The sequence below is a fragment of the Nipponia nippon genome, unplaced genomic scaffold (assembly GCF_047370975.1).
Source record: "Nipponia nippon isolate SJK-2023a ecotype South Korea unplaced genomic scaffold, ASM4737097v1 scaffold_4, whole genome shotgun sequence".
Classification (NCBI taxonomy): domain Eukaryota; kingdom Metazoa; phylum Chordata; class Aves; order Pelecaniformes; family Threskiornithidae; genus Nipponia; species Nipponia nippon.
Window position 1 is genome coordinate 86,362,352 of NW_028262358.1, and position 21,986 is coordinate 86,384,337.

The following is a 21,986-nucleotide window of genomic DNA, read 5'->3' on the forward strand; positions in this document are numbered from 1 at the left end:
CGCGTCCCCCCCCCGGCGGGGAGGCACCGTCCGCCCCCGCGGGCCGGAGGAGGCGCTGCCTTCCACATTGGCTGGAGGCCCCCAGCGCCGCCTCCCCCGGCCCGGCTCCCGCCGCGGCGAAGCGCCGGCACGACGGGGCTCATCGCGATTCATCATCCGCGGCCCCGCCGCGGGGCGCACGGCCGGGGGGCGCGGGGCACGGTTCGAGCCGGACGGGGCGCCCGGGGCCCGCTCTCCGCCGCCGCCGCCGCCCGCCCCCCCCCGCGGTGTCCCCCGGTGTCCCCGTGTCCCTCCCCCGGGGCGAAGTTGGGCCGCCGCCGCCCGTCTCCCCCGGCGTTGCCCGCGCCTGCGGGGCGCCTCCGCCGCTGCCAGGGCCGGGACAAAAGGCACACTGACACGTGATGGGAGCCGGGCTTCATAAATGGGACCGGAGCGGGGCGGCAGGCGGGGGGGGGGGACGCGGCGGCGGCGGCGGGTGCCGGAGCCGCGCCGGGCGCCCGGCGGCTCCCGCGCTGCCTCCCCGCGCCGAGGCGGAGGCGGAGGCGGAGGCGGTGGCGGAGGAGGGCCGGGGGCGGCGGCCTGGGGGGGCGGGCGGGCGGGCGGCACATGGAGCGGCGGCGGCGGCGGCGGCGGGGCGGCGGAGCCCGGCGCGCCGCCTGAGCCGGGCGAGCGAGCGAGGGCGGCGGTGGTCGGAGAGGAGGCGCCGAGGGGAGGGAAGGGAAGAAGGGGAGGCAGCCGGGGGGGAGAAGTCTCCCACCTCCTCCTTCCCCTCGCCGGCACCGCCTCCTCGGCGCTCCCCAGTGCCGGGGTGCCCGGGCGGGGCGGCGCTCCCGCTCCCTGCCGGGGGTCGGCGCGGCCGGAGCAGGCGGGGGACGCGGCCGGTGCCGTGCGGAGGGTAAGGACGGCGCGGGGCGGGAGGGCGCGGGGGTCCCCCCCCGGCCGGGGGCCAGGGAGCCGTCGTCCCCCTCAAAGTTTGTTGGCGGCGTGGGTGGGGAGGGGGCCCGGGGGGTGAGACCGCCTGCCCCGACGGCGGAGCGGCCGGAGGGGAGGCGGCTGCCTGCGGGAGCATCCCTCCCCGGGACGCCCGCCCTGCGGAGGGGGCCGCGGGGTCTCCCCGCTGCCCCGGGCACGGCCCCGCGCCGCCACCTCGCCTCGGGCGGCTGGGCTGGGGCGAGTGGGAGGGTGCCCGGGGCCAGCCGGGGAAAGCCGGTGGCCCGAGGTGCGCGGTTCGCGTCCCGGCTCCCGGCCGGAGGACGGGGGGAGCCCGGGTGCCGCGGGGAGCCCGGCGGCGGGCGGGGGTGCGGGGGGCTGGCGGCGTTCTGGGTAGCACGCCTCTATTCTTCTGTGCGCGCAGCCGGCAGCCTCCCGGGTCCCCGCAGGACCTCATCTGACATCGGAGGTTTCTCCTCTCCTCCTCGCCCACCGGTGATTTGCGGCGGGTGGCGTTCAGCCCGGCTTTCCCCTGCACTTTTCCTCCCAAAAGTCTGCCGCTGAGGCTGCAACCGAAATAAAAGGCGGTTCGTGATTTTGTGCGCAACGACGTTCCCTTGAAAGATGTCACTTTGGCATCCAGCATCTTCAGAATATCCCAGTAGGGTTTTTGGTTGGTTCATTTGTTTTTGTCTGAAATTCGGAGGTCGGGGGGGATAACAGCAGAAAAAGAGTGAGCTTTTTAAACTTCACGCGGTGTTTGTCATGTGAAATCTTCAGCTGTTGAGAAATAATTCTGAGTAACCAGATGGGCTTATTTTAAATGGGCATCTTTTTGTCTCAAAGACGTCTGCAAATCTCCATTGAGAACACCCCTGGATGAGGTATGTACCAAGCCTTTGGTAGGAGAGAGCTCGTTACTGTGATTTCAGTTTGATTAAGTAAAATGGTGTCAGAAGATGAGGTCCATAGTTTTCCTTCTTTCTCTAAAATGATCAGCAGTGTTATTTTTCTGTATGGCAGCAAATGATCATGTTAACAGTTTCGGCATATGTTTTCTTCTTTCAGGAGATAAAGGGACATATATAACATAGAGCCAGATAGCAAAATACTCCTTCTTGAGTACCTACAAGTTTTTTAAAAAAAAACGTAGTGTGGCTTTTTTAACCTGTTAAAGGTGTAGTAATGTTTCTTTTTTTTTTTTTTTCCCTTAGATGTATCATGTTGTTTTCATTGTTATTGTTCACCTTTTCTTAAAGGAATATAGCATTCTCTGCTGGGGGTGGCATTGCTGTTCACATGTACCAAGATCATGCGGAGGATCAGAGTGATATTTAATACGATATTTAATAACAAAATGTGCAACATTGCAAAAATTACTTGGGCGTGCTTAATTCTTTTTGGATTACACCTTGTATCAACTCCCAGCGCGGGTTTTCCCTCCTCAAGACAGGAGAAAAAGCCTGTGACTATAGGAGGAATATTTATTATGCAGGCAGAGTTTATTAAATCAGCTGTAAAAGAAATGAATGTAACATCTTTAAACAGTTTAGAAGATGAACGTGTAGTTCCTGGTTTGCTTGAGGTTAAAATTAGTTTTGTAGCAACCAGGAACAGCTTTGCTTTATTATCCATTGGTCTTTGGAATGAGAGGCAGAACCATTTGAATAAAAACATTTTAAAGCAGAATTGATAAAAGCAGTAATTGTTTGACTGAGCCAGCAGGCATCTATTGCCGGAGGGGGGGAAAAAAGTTGGCTAGGTAAAGAAATCAACTATTTGCTGTGAATTTACATCATTGACCATTCGATAACACCTAACCCACAGTAATCAAATCAAAATACCTACAAAACTCAAGGTGAAGGTGGAAGCAGGCTACAGTATCGTGAGGATGAGCCGGTGGGCGCCTTTGATCCTGGCTGTTGTTCTTTGGTGAATTATGTTAGCTCAGTTGCATAAAGGACCCCGTTAAGGGCTTTCATGCTCTGCTGAAGGAATGGCAGGTCTTAGCCAATGCACGGCTTTCTTTCCCTTTCTCTGTTCACAGGTTTCTGATTGGGCAAGAGAAGTTTAGAAATGAAATAACTTTTTTCTTTTTTAGCCCGTCTGACTTTCAGCCTTAAATGTGGCTGTCCCAAAATGCCTGCAGACTGTCACCCCTCTGGGAATTTTGGTGCTGAAAGTGTTACGTGCTAGGGAGGGAGAGCTGGGATGGTTTTCATTTCTGTTGAGTAGAGGTAGGTGAGGAGATTAAGAGTCACGGGAGAACCCAAACCCATATATTCACTTAGTATTGCCCAATTATTTTACAAATACATTGCTGTGCCTGGTTCTGCAGGTCTCATGCACTGTCTTCCACTCACCTAGTTTCTCTACTTCCGCACGTTTTAAGAGAAATTACTGTAACTCTCCGATGCAAACTTTGTGACCTCTCTCTAGTCATGCAGTTGGCTATCTAGGCACCCGCAGAATTCATTTTTCTGATTGCTCTTCATTTCTTTGCGGATGTCTATATTGTCTTTCTCCGAGTCTTCTCCTGAAACAGTAAATGATTTTAGATGTGTTTCCCTGCAATTTCCCAAATGGTTTAGGCTATGTAAAATGATGAATATTCTACAAAACCACTCATCAACTATTTAAGTGAGAATTTGGAGATTTTTCTCTTCTCTAGCAGCAAATTCACACAGTCTGCTGCTGATTTAAAATATGTACTGCAGGCGACCCTAACACTGGGATTTGGCCAAGTTCAAAGCAGCTGTGCAGATGGACACAGAAGACAGAAGGCAGAGGGAAATAGACCCTTTTAATCATAACAAGGCTGCTCTTGTTTTCCTATCTATAGTAGAAATGCATGCCAGCCCCTTGTACTTAAAAGCAAGCTTGCAAATGTGCCAGAATAGACAGCAACAGCATTTTTTATTAATGCAAAGTTAAAAATGTGACAACCTGTCTTCTCAGTACTGCTCTTTACATCTCCATTTCCAGACTGATGCTGTACTGCTGCAAAAAGTGCACATCCGATCGCTGTCGGTGGGATAAGAATTTCCCCCCACAGAACTCAGGCCTTTTGAAAGTGCGTGGCTTTGTTAATGATTGCTGAAACCAGCCACGACCTGTCCTTTTGAGATGGTTGTAATGACTTATAAATCAATTTCTCGTTAGAAAGAACTTTTTTTTTCTTTTTCCCGAAGGTGCCATTGTTGCCCATGAAAAATGATTGGGTTTGCAACATAAGGTTGGAGCACATTTTATTCTGCCGGTTGTGCCTCATGCAGGGGCATTATGGTGATACACACACCAGGCCTGGTTCTGCCTCTCTTCACTAGGAGCATCCTTTTTTTGATCAAGCTACCAATATCCAGATTACAGATAAAATAGGTATTTCACTACTGTGTGTGTTAAAATAATGTCACTCATCATACTTTGGTTGGACTGTTGGTGAAACTGGATGTTCTATACATTTCAGATGTTGTCTTGTTTGTGTAGATCGAGGCTAGGTGGCATCAAATTGTACCTCATCCTGTGTTAACCTGTTTTATGGCAATTGTATATTCTTCTTAAAAAAGGCGTGTTTACTCACTGCAAAGTACCGAGCAGAAACAGTTCCGTAGGGAATACTGTCAGTTCCCTTTCAGCCCTCACTGGAGTAATTTTCATATTTCTGCATTTTAGGAAACGTTTCAAAGTTTGTGCTTAGGGCTTTGGGGGGCTCCCCCCTTCCCATTGTGGTGAATATGTGAAACGTGCTCTTAGAAATCATTGTTTGTAGCCAATTTTGCCTCTGTTTAAAACAGTACAATACTGGACTCCAGACTATGTGTGTCCCTGAAAAATTAGGTGGAATAGGTTTGGAGTGTGTATATAGGCACCTATATATATATGTACACACATGCAAAATAATTTTTACAGGATTTCAGTGATAGACGTACTCATTTCAGATTCTTGCTTTTCCCCAGGAAGGCTGTGTATGGGGGAATTCAAAAAGATATTCAGCACTTATCTTGCCTATATTTTTTGTACCTACACTTCTAGCTTGTCTGCTTGTCCTCTGGCTCTGGGAATTTGAGTTTACGCATGACAAACACTACTGCAGCATTTGTGAGACTTTGCATAGTTGTTCCTCTAGGCATGTGAATGTGTTTGTGTATGTCTATCTGTAAGTTTATGCATAGAAATATATATTATATATATACACTATATATACACACAGGCACAAAAATACAAAGTCATAACTCATCTCTCAGTATCTTTTAACTATTTTTCCAAATCTGATGTAATATTGGTTGAAGTCTCTCCGCAATTTGTTGTTCTGGCTACTTGGATATCAGATTCTACTGTAATTCTTTCTCACTTCTCCTCTTCTCTCCCTCTCTCCTTTTTTAAAAAAAGAAAAGCATCTGCATATTTCGAAGACATGCACCATTGCCAAGCAATCTGGTGTAGTGGCTTAATATGCTGGCAAATAATTTCACAAGTTGTTTGTGTGTGTGAAGGCAATATATTTGAATATCATTATATTCTGATTGTAGCTATGAAGAGAGTTATCTGAGCTTATTTAAATTTTATGAAAGGCCAGACAGCTCCAGAACTGAAAGAATGTTTCACAATTTTTAATTGGAGTGCATATTTTCGTCCTTCACTAATGCTGATGGTGTGGGACATCGCATTTACCAAAAGCCCTTCTGTCCTAGCTTCTGAGCACTGCCAATACTTGGTGGCCTAATAACAGAGAAGTAGACTCCTGAGGACTGAGGTAGAAGGGATGTTGCTTTGCAATGTGTTGCTGACCTTCTGTGCCCTAACTTTCTGTTGTCGCCTATAGACCCCTCTTCCCCTCTCCCCTTTCAGTGTGCTTATCCACTCTATGGGTCACTCCGTGGCTCCGTTTCAGCTCTCTGTCTTCCTCTCCACCTCTGAGGTCTGTATCCTGTACTTCATTTTCCTGAAGCAGTTTGATGTTTATTAATGTCCCTGGCCAGATTTGCTCAACTGATCTCTCCTGAGTGTCCCCAGCTTGGTCCCATGTGTCTGTGAGTACAGCGCTGTCCTTTTCTGTGACCTTAGCGAGGGTGGCTTCTCAGAGCCCTTTGCGTCTTCCTTTGCCGTTTGAATACAGATCAGAAATGGACTTTCAAAAGAGCAAGTCATTGCCTGCAGAGCAGTGGGTCTGTTCTTTCTTTACGGTGAGATCTGAAAATCCCACTAGCTATATCCTTCAGCTTACGGAGGTGTCTCTGAAGTTTGCGTAGCTCAGAAGAGGAGGGAGGTTTTCTCCCATGAGTTTTCTCCTTCACCTGATCTGCTTTCCCCAAGCCGATCACAAAGGCAATTCTTCTCTTTCCCTAAAATCTGCCATCGCCTGCCTCCCAGGGGCTCTTTCCACTTGGGTCTTCCTCTCTTAGCTTTCCCTGGTTTCCTCCCGTCTCACCTGGAGACGTCCTATTCCCTGTATGAGGACAGTAGTTACCTGTCCTCTTTCTTCCCAATCCCCTTCACACCAGTCACTTAACCCACATTACCTTCGCTCTCAGCATCTCCTTGCTATCTCACCAAGTCTTTGATTAAAACTTGTTATGGCCACAGTTTGTTGCAGGGGGAGGAGAAGGTAGATGTGCGCTCTGTGCAGTTTATGAGAGTTCTCCCTGGAGCCTGATGCTTTTGCTGCCTTTCTGTCTCTAATCCTTACTCTTTTAATAAAGTTCACTAATATTTTCTGCTGCAACGAATTCTTGACCTTTTTTGCTCTGCTCTGGCCATTACATGGAAGCTGTTTTCTTGGAGTGGTTATCTCTCTTTTTTTTTTTTTTTTTTCCTCCTAATAAATGTGTTTTTCCCCCAGTTTCATCCTCTAGATGTTACATTCTTCTGGGGACCTTTAGCATTTAGCATCCAGTGCAGCCTCAATCTTTTATGTCCTGCTCTGCTCTTTCAAATGACTTCTCTCCCTTCAACTACACATTGTGTGCTAAGCTGCTGTCTCTTCTAGGTACTTCCAGGAGACTGAGTGTTCAGCCCCCATCACTTTCGCACCTGGCTGGGCTTCTCTGTCTCCATTTAACATTTATGTCAATTCTGCTCAGCAGTAATAAGCACCTGCACCTTTTGGCATTAGAGAATGGCTAGAAAAGAGGCTGGAAATGAAGCAATTTCTGTTGGAATATTAAAATGCAAGATAAACCCTTTTGTGAAAAAGAAAAAGTTTGAGAGTTCAAAATTGACCAGCTTAATGAGTTCTTTTCCATTTTCTTTAAAATGGAAGTACCATAACATTGTATCAAACTTTTCGTATTACCTGTTCATTGTGCTTTGTTGGGAAATGGGTCCCTAAACTGGAGCTGATTTTAAGCAAATACCAGCTCACTCTTGCTTCACTGTTTCCCTTTCATCTGAACCTTTCATAGTTTAGCAAGCCTCTTCACCCTCTCACAAAACTATATCTTTAAATGAAATTAAGATGTATAAACTGTGAAAGATGTTAAAATCTCACGTTCATACCGTCTTTTTGTTGTTTTAAGAAAGCCACCTCTGCCTTCCCTCCTCCCAAAAGCTGGGCAGACCAGGTAGCTGTAGTTTCCCATTAATGTGACCCTGACGGTCCCCTTGCTGGTTTGTGCCTTCAGTACTTTGTCTTGTCTCCAACCTGGTAGGAAATGTCTGTGTAGGGGGTTGTATTTCACAAGCTGAGGGATTTTGAGTGAACTCAAGAGCTTTGGAGGTTTTTCACAGGCAGATGGGGCAGCTGTCCCCGCTCTTCCCCCTGGGGCTGGGTGGGATGTGGGAGACACATCCTTGGTTCCCTTGATTCAGAGAAATTAAGGGAAACCAGGTGTGCCAGGTGTGCACCCCGGTGCTTTTATTTGCTGATGTTTGGCTTTCGATCCAACGTGGAACAGCTCGAGCAGTTTAGACACGGGCAGCAGAACGGAGAGGTTGCCAGCGTGCTCACCTGGCTTGCAGGAGAGCAAAGCACGCGTCCTTCGCCTGCACCAAACGGAGCAGGACTTCAACCTCGCTTTTGAACCTCTCTGATCTTAGACACGCGCGCATGCCCCGGCTGTTTGAGAGATAAGACACAGCCTCTTCTTCTCTTGTGCCTGCAAGTCACCTGTGCTAAAACTGGTACACGCATCTCACCAACAAAACTGTGGAGGGAAGAAATAATGTTCTTTCTTTTAAAAACATTGTTGGTCGCTGATTAACGCTCTGTTTTCCCCGTTGTTTTGTTTTTGTTGTTCAGATTGTCAGCTGCTGGATGCTGGGTGGTGTCACGTAGGGGCGGTTTGCCCCCAAGTTAGAACAATCCAGCCCCTATCCTGCTAGTGTGCAAATGGTATGTTAATTAACATAAATAACCATGTAGCTGCGGTTTCTTGCTAATTAAGGTTCAACTTGTCAAAGATACCATCATGTTACATAAGAACAAAATTTGGTTCAGTACTTGCATGCCCTAGTTTACCCCATAGCTGATGGTGTGTTGCTGTAACTGGAAGATAGCGTCCCTCATTTGCACCTCTCCTAGTGTCTGTGCCCCTTCCCGATCCCTCACATAGAGAAAATTCACTGAAGTGAATGCAAGTTTTCCTGAATTAGGAGTGACAGTGTATTTGCCGTTTATAGCCTAGGAGTCACAGTCTTGGAGATGGAGTAGTAAAATAGTAAATAGGATAGGGGTAACATTGCTTTCACGTTCTTGTCAACATGGGTTTTTTTTCTTGCTCGGTGTTACTGAGTCTTAGAGTGCCATTTCTCAGGCTGCGCATTTCTTTCTCCAAGGCTGAGAAACCTTGTGCTGTCCTCGAAGCAGTATTGTTCATCGCCATATGGGATAAGGTAATTATTAGCCATATAAATTTTCATTTTATAGGACAGTTCTAATTCCTGGAGGCCAACAGTTACTATGGTAGATCTCATTTCTCTCACACTTTTTCAGCTGACTACACACGAGTATAAATTATTGCTGTTTCTCCTGTGGTAGTACTTTGTGGACCCGGTTTGGTAGGACTCCCAGTGTACTGGGCGCTGTGCAAACTTATTGGAAGATACAGCCCCCTGAAGGCCTTACAAGCCTCACAAGCTGTGTAAGCAAGGAGAATGCATTTACATATTTTTGTGCATTCAAAAACTATGTTTCAATTATACCTACTTGTCCTTTAGCCTGTTCTTAATTAGCTGTGGGCATCATAGAAGAAATGTATAGACACGGAGATGAAAATATTTTCTAAAATAGAAGCTAGAAAGGTTTGATTTTTGGATTTCCCTTTCTTGTTTTGATTCCTTTTCTTGCCATGTCAACATTTTTGCAGTTATCAGTAGCATCATTGTATTGCTCATAATTACTTTCTGAGGAAGAACGCAAATATTCGCTGTTTCTATTCAGGCTATTAAAATTGCTCTATCAATCATCCTGGTTTGAAAATTATAATAAATTCAGCCCTTTTTTTAGATAACGATAAAAACTTTCCAGCCCTCCCTCTCCACCAGAACAGCAGGAGAAGATAGGTAATAGCATTTCAATGAAGTCACGTTCTTGTTCCCTGAGTGAACTGGTCCTGTGGACCAGCAAGAAGTCCAGGGGAGGTATAATTCTCCCTGGCGTCCGAGATGAGTTACCAGCCTTTTACATATTACATATTTTATATTTTATCTAAGGGGTCTTTATATTTTGATAGCATCCAAGTTTCATTTAAGGCGATATGTAACCACACAGTGGAGGGCAGTAGTAAGACTTGCCCCCTCAACTCTTCGCTAATTCTTTCGCTTTGAGGGCAAAGCCTTACAAAGTTGTGTCTTCAGCCTTCAGCTGACGTTTAACACCTCATATGTTTGAACCCCGGTAAAGCAGGCTGGAAAAAAAGGGCTAGAGGAAGTTAAATCCAGGTCTCTGCAGACAGCACAGCGGTGTGTTTGTAAAAGCCACTCCATCTAGTGGCAGTCACTTTGCACAGCTGGTCTGGCAGTGCCCATCAACAGCCACCGGCTGATGGGAGAAATGTCTAAAATGGTGTTCAGCTATGGGTTTTCTGGTTTTGGTCTTCAAGATAAAAGATGCTCAAAATTTTTATCTATTGTTTAATCCTTATCCGTAATCGTAATTCATTACTTACTGTGAATTGCTGCATGCAGTCATAGAAATACACCAAAAATTTTGAGTGCCGGCATCAGCATGGGCCCTTCCTCATCTTTAATCAATGTTTCAGTTATTTTTAAAGCCATTTTAAAATGAGTGAGGTAGTGGAGCTCATTCAAGGAAGGGATGAGGCTGAGAGCTTTGGAGACTCAAAGGCTCTGTTGGAAGAGCAGCTTTTGGCAGGGCAGGGAGGCTGTCCCTCGGCAGGGCAGGGAGGCTCTCCCTCGCTGCCACCCTGCCCGCAAGGGGACCTCGCTGCAACGCACGGCCGTCACCCCAGCCCCGTCCAGAGAGGAGGGATCTGTGCAGGGGACCCTTGTCCGCTAGGGAGGCTGTGAGAAGGCTTCCAGAGTATTTCATCTAGAGATGTTAATGGGTCTCAGGCGATATGGGTTTGGGTCACGTTGATGCCAGCTGCCAAGAGCACGTGGGGTGCGGTGTCCCGTTCTTGTGGGCAGAGCCCCCTCGCCGCTCCAGGTTCGGACAGGAGAGCTCAGAGTCAAAATTTGCGTGACACTGGCACATCCACCTAACCAAACAAAAAGACCAGGAAAAGAAAAAAGACCAAAAGACCAAAAAAAGACCACTGCTCCCACCATCAGCTTTTCAGTCTATTTCAAATCGTGCAACACCTCAGACTGTGAGCTGGGCTCTCCTGAGAACCTCAGTGCCAAAGGTCCGGTCTTGTTTTCGCTAGGCAACCATGGAAAACCTCACTGATCACTTCAGCGCATCTCAGTATTGTAGCTTATAGTGAGGCAAGCTAGTATCTAAATTAAAATAAACAAAATTCCAGTAAAGTGCAATTCCAGATCAGGCGAATGGCTGTTTTACTGCAACTTTAATAAAAATCAACTGTTACTTGAATCGGTGCATGCACACATACTGCTAGAAATTTCCAATTATGATATTCCCAGCAGCAAACAAAAACAAAATTAATGTCAGCTGCATCCCCCAAAGCCTAAACTACACCACTAATGAACTCCCAAGTACTCTCAAAGAAAACTCTCTTTGCAGAGACAATAAGGTGGAAATTACTCTAATAATCTCAATGTAAAAATACAGAGGGAAAAAAAATCATTGACATTCAGAGTAAGACTTGCCTCTCCTGATCCCATTAACTGCGTTGTTAGCATAGCATATGCATGCATAGTGATATTGTCACATAACTCACTGCCACCTTCAAAAGAGCACGCAGGAATCCGTGTTCTTTCATTTGTATTTCAAACAAAGGTAGGGGTTGCACGGCGGCTTGCACCTTGTTCTGAAGAAGTCTGCACTTAACATGACTCCAGCAGGGACCAGCTACCTCGTAACAATTTGTTTGTCTGTCTAGCAGAAGTGCTCAGTTGCATACAATTTTTGAAGCTTTACTCAAACATAATCTTCTCGACATGGGGCTGTGGCTTTAATCATTAAAATGGTTGTCTCTTTTCTGTCAGAAATAAGCTGGAATAACAGAATACCACAGCCATCTTTACATGTTTATAGAACTACTTGATTTATTTAATATTTTTTGGGTAGTTTTCAAATGAATAACACATTCTTCACTTCTGGTTTTAAACTGGTGTTGTAATGCCAAGTTTAAAGTTGACGGACTTCACCCAAAGCAGATTTGTCAGTTGTCAGGGGGTCATCTTTGCAACACGTATCATCTGCAAATTCTACTAGGAACAGCTGTAAAGCACTTTCTGGATGAAAAGTATGTTACATATTAGATTATTGCTGTTCATTTTTAATGTGTGCTTCAGTGACATTTCCCTCCCTCACTGCTCAAACCCTCAAAATTACATTCCTTAATATTGTCTGTCTGTCTAATAATTATGTTGTTATTTGCTGCGCAGCGATGCCTGCAGAAGCTGACACAGCAAGTGCCTGTGTTGTGTGTTAGACTACCCTGGTAAGGGTTGTTAATACTCATCCTTGTTTGCAGCACTAGAGCTGCAGTGTCTTCTGGAGGTCTAGGTTCCTATATTTCCTCTAACACTCAATGTCCAGGCCTGCTGAATCAAATGGAAAACTTTAATGAACTATGGTAAAAGTCTTGAGTGTTCAGATGCCACGTGTAAGTGCAGTATAAATATCTCATCAGCCAAATGATCTCTGCTTCTTTTGGAATTGCTCATGATTTCTTCGGTTTTTAAGTATTGGTTTTGTAGAGATGAATCGTTTTCTTCTTTCTTTTAGTTTTCATGGGAGAACTGAGCTGTGGTACCTACTGTGCAAGTCTCCTCTTTAGGAGATGAGGTGATCATTACTCTGGGTTTTGGCAGATAATCCCTTGTGGCCTTTCTGGCCTTTATTGTCAGTTGTGTAAAGTGAACAGGTTAAGTCAGTACAAGCCTATGTATGGCATCTGGGATTTCTTGGGTGTCGCAAACAATTTCCTCCATTCTAAAAGCACGAAAAAGCTTGGTTTTGCTCCTGTTCCTGATGTAATCATCAAGGTGTCCCGTAGCAGATGCAGAATAGCTGTAGCACACCAAAGCAACGATTCTGGCTCTTTTTTACATTCAGACCACTCTCAGCCGCTCTGGCAGTGGAAGGGGGCCCTAAAGCAGATGTTCAATGCATATTCAAGGCATGTTATATGGGCAAAGTTATATAAAGGAGCACAGCATCAGAAGAGCTGTATCTTACATGTTGATGCGTGTAGGATGCCCAGATGCTGATGAGGGTGCTCTCCCAAGGGTACCCTGGCCAGGAGTTACACCCTGCAATTAATCACCATCCGCGAGCAAAGGCCAGGCATGACGGGACTCAGAGACCACTGGCTACCTGGGAACTTTCTGCTGGGCTCCTCATTTCGGAGGGGACAGAATGTTTTTGAGGGCGTCCCCAATGGGACGAGTTACATTTCCATGCTTCTCGCAGGAGCAGTGGCTGCTGGTCCCTTTTGCTTGGAGTTTTGGCCAGGGCTGCACTCTGACCCAAACGTGGTGCCATGTTTTTCTAGGCAAGAGTGAACTGCCCTGATTGAAGCTTCTGATCCACGCAGAATGGAGCACCGACGGACTCGCTGACTTAGCAGTGCTGGTCACCTTTCCTGGAACTGTGGACAGGGCTGGGTAACAACCAACCTCTCCCATAGAGTCCGAACATCCCAGTTGCTTTGGTATGCTTAGCAGAAGGAAGGAATAGAGTAATGAAGCTGTATCCACATCCCTATATTTGTAGATGAAACACCTTGCTAATAAATTTGCAGTAACAAATTTAGGATGTTAGCAGACCTCAGGTTGCTGTAACAGTGTAATGTGAATATACAGGCATACTGGGTGAACTGTGAAACTTAGAGTGCATGGCTCTTCCCCTGTTCCCTCTCTGTTGTCAGGTTTTCAAAACCCTCAGTGCCTTTTGAAAGAAAAGCAATGAAGGCAATGATTCAGTTTAATGCTGCTCCTGCAGTGGCACTTGGTATTATCCAAATGAAGCAAGCCCAAGGAATATTGGTCTGTGAGGTACTTTGCAATCAGAAGCCAAGTTCAGATCTAGAGAAGAATATCTTTCTGGTGGAGTGGCTCAGAAGGTTTTGATGAGAAATGAAAATTACTTTCCTGTGGAATACTCAGTTCCCTGCGCCTCCAGTTTTTGCGTCACTTCTCAGTGTAATGCAGTTTTAGTGAAATCCAGGTGATTTCTTTCCAAGTGCTCGACTCACCCTGGCACTGAATACAAGAGAAAGGTTGATTTTGTTTGACGCAGTTCAACTAAGTTGTTTGTGGAGTTTGTCTCCCTGTTTATCTTAATGAAGTCTGATCTTTTCCCCTTCTAGGATTTCCTCCGATGCATTTTTCCCTCCCCCAAGTCTCTCTGAAACCAACAAGACTGGGGTTATGAAGTCAATCCTAGATGGCCTCGCAGATACAACTTTCCGAACAATCACAACAGATCTCCTTTACGTGGGCTCCAACGATATCCAGTACGAAGACATGAAAGGCGACATGGCATCCAAGCTGGGATACTACCCCCAGAAGTTTCCTCTCTCCTCCTTCAGGGGTGATCCTTTCCAAGAAAAAATGACTGCGGGAGATGATCCCCTGTTGAGCATCATTCCCTCAGATCAGGTCAACATCACAGAGTTTTACAACAAGTCCCTGTCGACATTTAAGGATAATGAGGAGAACATACAGTGTGGGGAGAACTTCATGGATATGGAGTGCTTTATGATCCTGAACCCCAGCCAGCAGCTGGCCATCGCCGTGCTGTCGCTCACCCTGGGCACCTTCACGGTCCTAGAGAACCTCCTCGTCTTGTGCGTCATCCTCCACTCCCGAAGCCTCCGGTGTAGACCCTCCTACCATTTCATTGGCAGCCTGGCTGTGGCCGACCTCCTGGGCAGCGTGATTTTTGTCTACAGTTTTGTGGATTTCCATGTTTTCCACCGGAAGGACAGCCCCAACGTCTTCTTGTTCAAACTGGGTGGAGTTACAGCCTCCTTCACCGCCTCCGTAGGTAGCCTTTTCCTCACGGCAATAGACCGGTACATATCTATACACAGGCCACTAGCTTACAAAAGGATTGTCACCCGACCAAAGGCTGTCGTAGCGTTTTGTGTGATGTGGACCATCGCTATTGTAATAGCCGTTCTTCCTCTGCTCGGCTGGAACTGCAAAAAGCTCAACTCCGTTTGTTCGGACATATTCCCTCTCATTGACGAGACGTACCTGATGTTCTGGATCGGGGTCACCAGCGTCCTCTTGCTGTTCATTGTCTATGCCTACATGTACATACTGTGGAAGGCTCACAGCCACGCTGTTCGCATGATTCAGCGGGGCACGCAGAAAAGCATAATCATTCAGTCCACGGAGGACGGTAAGGTACAGATCACTAGGCCTGATCAAACTCGTATGGACATCAGGTTAGCCAAAACCTTGGTCCTTATCCTAGTTGTTTTAATCATATGCTGGGGCCCTCTCCTCGCCATCATGGTGTACGATGTCTTTGGGAAAATGAACAAGCTCATCAAGACTGTCTTTGCCTTCTGTAGCATGCTCTGTTTGCTGAATTCAACAGTGAATCCCATCATCTACGCTCTGAGGAGCAAGGACTTGCGACACGCCTTCCGCAGCATGTTCCCCACCTGCGAAGGAACCGCGCAGCCCCTCGACAACAGCATGGAGTCTGACTGCCAGCACAAACACGCCAACAACACGGGGAACGTGCACAGGGCTGCCGAGAGCTGCATTAAGAGCACAGTTAAGATTGCCAAAGTTACCATGTCTGTCTCCACAGACACGACTGCTGAAGCATTGTAAGTCAGAGACTTCTCAGCGTTGTGAGAAAAAGAGTTAGTTTAAAAAAAAAAAAAAATCAACAACAGAGAAAACCAAACCCGTGGCTTAACGTGTTTGTACCCTCCTGTAATATTTTTTTGGTTTGTCATTGTAAGCTCAGCGATGATTGTGTTAAGAGCATTACCATCAGCCAGTTCTTCAGGTTTTACAATTAGGGATTCAAGCTAAATTTTCAAAAGTTCTTTTCTCAAAAGGTGTTTACTGAATAATAGTAAGTTTCCTGAAAGAGCACAGAGAAAATACCAGGTTAGCAACAGTTTCTTTTGGGGGTGTGAAGAAAAATTGCGAAACCTAATTGAAAACTAATGCATCCTGAACCAATACCATCAGATAAGAAAAAAAGCCTTGTAATCATGCTGTTCATTTCAATGTGAAGTGTATTTCATGTCTGTAAGTAATAGGAGTTTTTGATTTTTTCCAAAAGCGGCAGTGCTGAGTTTTAGAGGTTTTGTAAAACGTGTCGTGTCCCGTGAATTGTATGCTGTTTTATTATGTGTTATTGATATTTGTCTGATTAAACGAAGTGATAAGGTAGACTTCCGTGGAAATAATGTGAAACGTGATATGTAAACCCCATTGAAAACACTTAATGTATTTGAAGAATTCCTATGAGCTATTTTGGAAATCTTACACTTTTAGTGGTCTTCTGTGGACTTAGAGGAGAGGCTTTGTGTTCTTCTACTAAAATTATTTCCCCACTACTTTTTACTTTCACATGCATACGAGAGTAACAGCAACAAAGGAATAGAGGAGGAGTGTAAGAGAGGAATGCACTGGTTCAGACTTTTAAATACCACTGCGTTTATACAGAAGGACATTTATGGTTGTACAGACTGTCGCCCTGCTCTCGGGCGTTGCGTGAATACGAACACTGAAAGGCGAAGGTCCCGGATATTAGCTCCTTTAACGGGCAACTGGTTTTAAGCCACGTGCTGGTGCTGGACTACTGAAGACAGCATGTGTCAGACTCAATGTGCGATGTTATCACTGTGCAGTCAATGTATACTTGAAGTGTGTCGCATTCCTGTATCCCAGGTCTAAGCAGATTCAGAGCCTGAGATGCCAAACTCCCATCTTCACTAAAAGAGGAGGAAATATTGTCAGACTTAGACATTTTCTTATTGTGTGAGCGTGTATATAAATAAATATCTGTGTGTGTGTACGTGTGTGTGCGTGTGTGTGTGTAAGTATACTAATCAGTGTGAGTCATGGTAGCGTAACTAAGATAGGTCACTATGACCAAATGTAAACTGTATTTCTTGTTGCACGCTTTGCACACAAATTCTGTTTCTAAAATTGAGTTCTTCCAATTGATTACTGATGAAAGTACCGTATTAAGAACATCCCGATCTGCTCTGAGAGGGGTGTCCATGTGCTAGAGAAAGCAACCTTCAGTTGTACTTGAGAATAAGGGGAAACAAGAGGCAGATTATGGCATGAGCCCGCACTGACAACTGCAGTGGCTGTCGGTAGTGTTCCTGAAAACTGAGAAAGCCAGAAATAAATGATAATTTGTTTTAGGACCCTCAGTATTCAAATCTGAGTGCTTGAAATGACGTGAGTCTCACTGTGAAATCAGGATACAGATGACAAGGTTTGGCACCATCAGCTTTGAGGAAGGAGGTTATTGAAGGAAAATGGCGCCTCTGTTCCCTGGTGGGATTGCTTCTGTAGCCTGGGACTTACAGGGAGCATGTTACCGGCTAGTCTTTGAGGCACGGGTATTCTGTAATTCCGTTCTGAATCAGAAGGTATGGGGTCCTCTTTGCTGCCTTGCTTTTTTTGACCGTTTCCTCACCCTTCTTCTGGCTGATTTCTGCCAAAATAGCTGCCAAGGCGGCTTAGCCCGCCAGCTGCCTGACGCTTGCCGCGAGAGGGGCGACTCCCTCCGTGGCACCGGGTGAATGGAGGCAAATCCACGCTGCCCTGCTGCCCATCCTCGGGGTTATGTAGGAAAAGAGCAGGGTGGCAGCGCTGGGGTCTCTGTCCGCCGTGGTGTCCCCATGGTGTTTCTGATAGCTCAGCGCGGGCCAGAGCAGCCGGTAGCGCAAGCGGCCCGGCCGATTTCAGCCCGTGGCTCTGCGGGGGCAGAAGTGGCTCCAAGTTCAGGCTCGGTGAGGGGCGGCACGTTTTAAAGATCTCATCAGGCGAGGTGCTGAGCAGCAGCTGGAAGACACGGGGGAACTTTCCTCCTCCACCCCCCTCCCCTGCAGCTTGCCTGGGTGGTAGGACAGGGCACCACGCTCTTGAGGGGGCCGCGGCAATCGGCCAAAACCGGCGGATTGCAGAGGATTCCCAGAGGACATGCAAGTCCTCCTTCTGAAAGATCTTTCTCATATCTAGGCGTAGTCCATCCTAAAGCAGTCCTCTTGGAGGAGGCGGGAGGAAAGGCCATTTGAAATGTAAAGGTATTTTAAGAGCCATTTTTGAAACTGACTTCTTGTGAATTAAATGCAAACTTCGTGGACTTTAATTGTGCATTCAAGTTCTAAATTTTACATGATAAATCATGGGACAATGGGGCTGTCTTGGCACTTAACTTGGTGCTTACTGATATAATAAGAAATAGCATCCTGTGAAATGTTACTGTCTATCATCAGTATCTTCATTTGCATAATGAGTTTTTCTAAAGCTCTGGGAACTGTGTCGGTTCACTTAGAACCATTTATTAAAGAGGTGGCAACAATTTCCCTACACGTTGCGCACTAAGTAGAACTACTCTTTCATTAGAAAAATCTGCTGCCGTTCCAAGATAAGCTGTACTTAAACTTCAGCTTTAGGTATTCCTAATTTGCAGTTGCCTACCTTCACTTAGTGATAGCACAGCCAAACGATACTGTGTTCCACGGCCACCCACGCCGTCATCATCAACCAACCAACCCTAGCTGCAGTTACGTATACGTACCAACTCCAAGTGTCGCGTATCTACCGAGAAGATCATCTGTGTCACGTGCGTGCAGAGTTAGATTCTCAACAGTCTAATTGTATATTTGTATAATATAATCTCCTCAATGCTGTGCAATCACTATCCACATCTTCTTGCACTGGCCTTTTGATGAAAATTTTAGTGTGTCTATTGTGAGATAGACAGCGCATTTTACCTGCTGTTATTGGGCTGAATGTATGTAAATAAGTGAAAAATAAAAAACAGTCATCTGTACAAGCAGTGGCCTAAAAAGTCTGTAATTGTAGACTAGGACAATTGTTGAAGTTGCTGTGACATCTCAAATACTACCTTTGAATAAACTGTTTACAGGGTGTCTTGGGATGTTGTTTCATAGTGAAAGGAAAGTCTTTCCTTGTGATAATATGAGGTAAAGAAATTGGATTACCTGAGCTTTTTATTTCCAGTGTTTCAAAGTGGAGAACATAACTCTTTATTGTCTGTAAATCTAACATTATTACTTCCTCTTAGAAGAATATTGTATCATTAGATGTTTGTTTGAGCTGGTAACATCCTTGCAACTGCTGCAATATTTTTCATTAGCAACCTGTATAATAGTTTGTACACAAGTACTGTTCAGATTGTCATGAAAAGTAGCTTTGACCATTTACCTACCAGTAGCAGAATAGTATTTCTGTAAGATTTCCAGTGTATTCCTACCATATCATATTTTATTTCTATAATGTAATTAAACTGTTATTTATTCAAGGAGAAAAAGTATTCCTCTACTTTTTTTGTTTTCCAAATTTTGAGATAACTGAGGAAGCCACGTGATGATTCTGCCTCATCCCACAATCTGGTGCTCTACGTTTTGTTTATAAGTTTGTCTGTCAGATTCTGAAACAACTGCTTAAACAACTTGACAACAGGTTGTCAAGCTTTGTGGGTTTTAATTGTACATTGATATGTTTGAAGGAGGAGGTAGATTATATATTTTATATTTGTGTATTCAGTACTATGGAGACGAGAGAAATGACATAGTTAAAACTGAATCTCCTGTTTCATTATGTAGGCAATTTCCCCTTTCCTCTGTATTAGCCAAAATGCAATAAATCTCTTTTGCCTTCCTCAGATGCATATGTTTGCACAGAGATGTCACATTAAGACAAACCCATATACTTCAGAAGAACAAAACACAAAAGAGCAGAAGAAAGGAATACAAGCTAAAACAGTGCTGCCAAGAGCAACGATGACCTAAATTAGTTATTGGTGGTTGTAAATGTAATCAAAGACTTGAGGCAAACAAAAAGTTAGTCTAGTTTTGGCCAGTGCTAGTGGGGACAGAGTTGGGCGGGGGGGCGACGGAGCAGTCCAACAGGGATGCACAAAAGCTGTGCAGGGAGAGCAGGCTCAGCCGTGCCACTGCCTACGGGGCAGCCTAAAGTGCCCCGCTGCCTACGGGGCACACTGAAGTGCCCTGCTGCTGCTCATCCACAACTGAAAGGAAGGGTTGAAAAACCATTTATAATCTCTTTGTGGTCCCCTACGCCCCATCCAAAGCCCACTAAATGCTGCAGAAAGGTCCCTGGCCATTTCAAGGGATCAGTTTTTCATATGACTTAATCTCAGATTCATGTTGCTTGGGCAATTTTCCTTCTCCACATTTGTGGTTTGAAAACAGTGGAGGTCCTTAGGGGATGAAGTGAGTCTGTCCTGGGGCCCTGGATCATCGTTGTGCCACAGTATTTGTATTTTTAAAAATTAGATCACTGATGAATTGAGAAAGTCTTGGCAAAACAAAAGCAACTAGAAATGACAGATGAGCTCTTAATCTTTAGCTGCGTACTACATTTAAATGAAGAAGTCTGAATATTTCTGCTGAAAGCTGTCACTTCCAAAGCAGCCAGGAGACAATTCCCACTGTATTCACATGTTCACTAGAAAATAAGGGCTATACTGCCACAAACTGACAGTTCCTCTTGATGGTAACACCTAAATCTATTCTAAACAACACAAGAAGAAATAATGACAACTTTCCAAGCAACTGCTTTCCCACACTATACCAGCTCAGGAAGTGTGCGGGCAAATACACTGTCATAGTTTCAGTCTTTCACATTAGCATCCATTATTATTTCCGCTCTTCTGACAGTTGTTTTAAGAAGTCACAATATCATCACGCGTGCACATAATTAATAAAATATGTGCATTTTGTTTCTGGTTGTTTTTTTTTTTTTAAATAGGCTTTGTCTTCAGTGACAGTCCAGCTTTGGCTTGATTTAAAAATTAAATCATAATGTCTGCGAACAGATTATAAAAGAGGAAAAAAAACCATTTTGCCTGTGTTTAAGAAAGCATAGGGTGGGGGGTTTTATTTGACAGTTTAGAATACACGTCTTCCTCTGTTCTGCCTTTGTCCATTGGTCTTTTTAGGTAATGGATATAAAGAATATCAACAGAGTTTTCTTTAAATAGCAGCACAACGTATGAGGCACATGATTGCCTTTAACAGGGCTCCTTAATATGAACGGCTATCTAATACTAATCTTTAAAATTCAGTTAACAGAAAGAGTGATAATAAGCCCAAGTAATCTTAATGACTAGGTATGACAGGCCTGGTATTGCTTTCCAATAAATCATCTTTGGTATTCAGAGCAGCGCTCAGTTTAATGTTAAAGCATATTAAGGTATGGAATCCTGCCTCAATAAAGTCACTAAGGATTTTTTATTGACTTCAGCAGAAATTATACCTTACCCTAGATTTTCAAACTATGAGTTTGCATTTGGAAAGTGCAATTTTATATTCCCTTGTATTTGCATTTTCAGTGACATTAAAACAAAGACGAGACAGAATAAATAACAGCCTCTATATTCATTGTTTTTTTTTACCTCCAAGATAAGCTGTTTTGAATTCTGGTGGGTCAATGCAGAATCATAAAGTCTGGCAGGAGTTCAATGGACTTGTCATGGGAGTGAAGCAATTTATTTATCCATATGTGTGCAGATGGGGTAGAGAACATCATGAACAAAACTGCTCACAGTAATGCTGAGAGTCGCTTCCTGACTACTTGCACTGATGCTGTTTTCATGCTGCTTTCTCTCCCTCTCTCCGTATATATGCATATATGTGTATGCATAGTGAAAACAGGCTATGCACATATTCAAAAATGTTGCCCCAAAATAAAGAAGTATCTCTACATGTAATAATAATAATAATAATAATAATAATAATAATAATAATAATAATAATAATAATAATAATAATAATGTGAAACAGCTTCACAGCCAATGATTTATTTCACAAAAAGGAAACCTCTTCTGCCATTCGTAGCCATAACTGGATGGATCAAGCCCTGCCATTGCTATTTTTTTTCCCCATGGATCTTACTGAAAAGTCTCTCCGGGGCTCAGCACCACAGGGATACCCCACTTTCCACAGAGCTGAAGAGAGGGAGAAAGGGAGGGAGCTGGAAATGCCCCAGTTCTTGTTTGTGGCAGGCTGTTCCTGGAGCTGCTGTGTGTGTAAGTCTGCGAGGGTCTCTGGGGACTCCCCTGTGGTGTCCCTGTCCTCCAAGGCAGGGCTTGGTGGTTGCTGTAACCTGGCCGAGAGCAGAAACCTCATCAAGAGGGGTGAAGAATAATCATCTCAGGTTGAAATACTGAAAATAAAGGATTTTAGATGTAGCAAGGCAATAATGCAGAGGTGGGGACCTGCTATGCATCATTTCTTAGCTAAGGAACAAGGATTAGGGGT

General features: G+C 45.2%; 1 protein-coding gene across 12 annotated transcripts; it reads left to right on the plus strand.

Moving 5' to 3' along the window:
• Positions 1-763: 763 nt before the first annotated feature.
• CNR1 (cannabinoid receptor 1) lies at positions 764-18,611 on the plus strand. Of its 12 annotated transcripts, none has more exons than XM_087776714.1 (6): positions 1,056-1,814; positions 3,032-3,167; positions 4,122-4,308; positions 8,168-8,260; positions 8,704-8,760; positions 13,830-18,611. In XM_087776714.1, exon 6 carries the CDS (start codon positions 13,891-13,893, stop codon positions 15,310-15,312), a length of 1,422 nt encoding a protein of 473 aa, XP_087632840.1. In that variant the 5' UTR covers positions 1,056-1,814; positions 3,032-3,167; positions 4,122-4,308; positions 8,168-8,260; positions 8,704-8,760; positions 13,830-13,890; the 3' UTR covers positions 15,313-18,611. The 12 variants fall into 12 exon arrangements, with proteins under 12 accessions (XP_087632847.1, XP_087632842.1, XP_087632848.1 ...); XM_087776717.1 differs by lacking the exon at positions 3,032-3,167 and adding an exon at positions 13,014-13,172; XM_087776713.1 differs by lacking the exon at positions 3,032-3,167.
• The last annotated feature ends 3,375 nt before the right edge of the window (positions 18,612-21,986 follow it).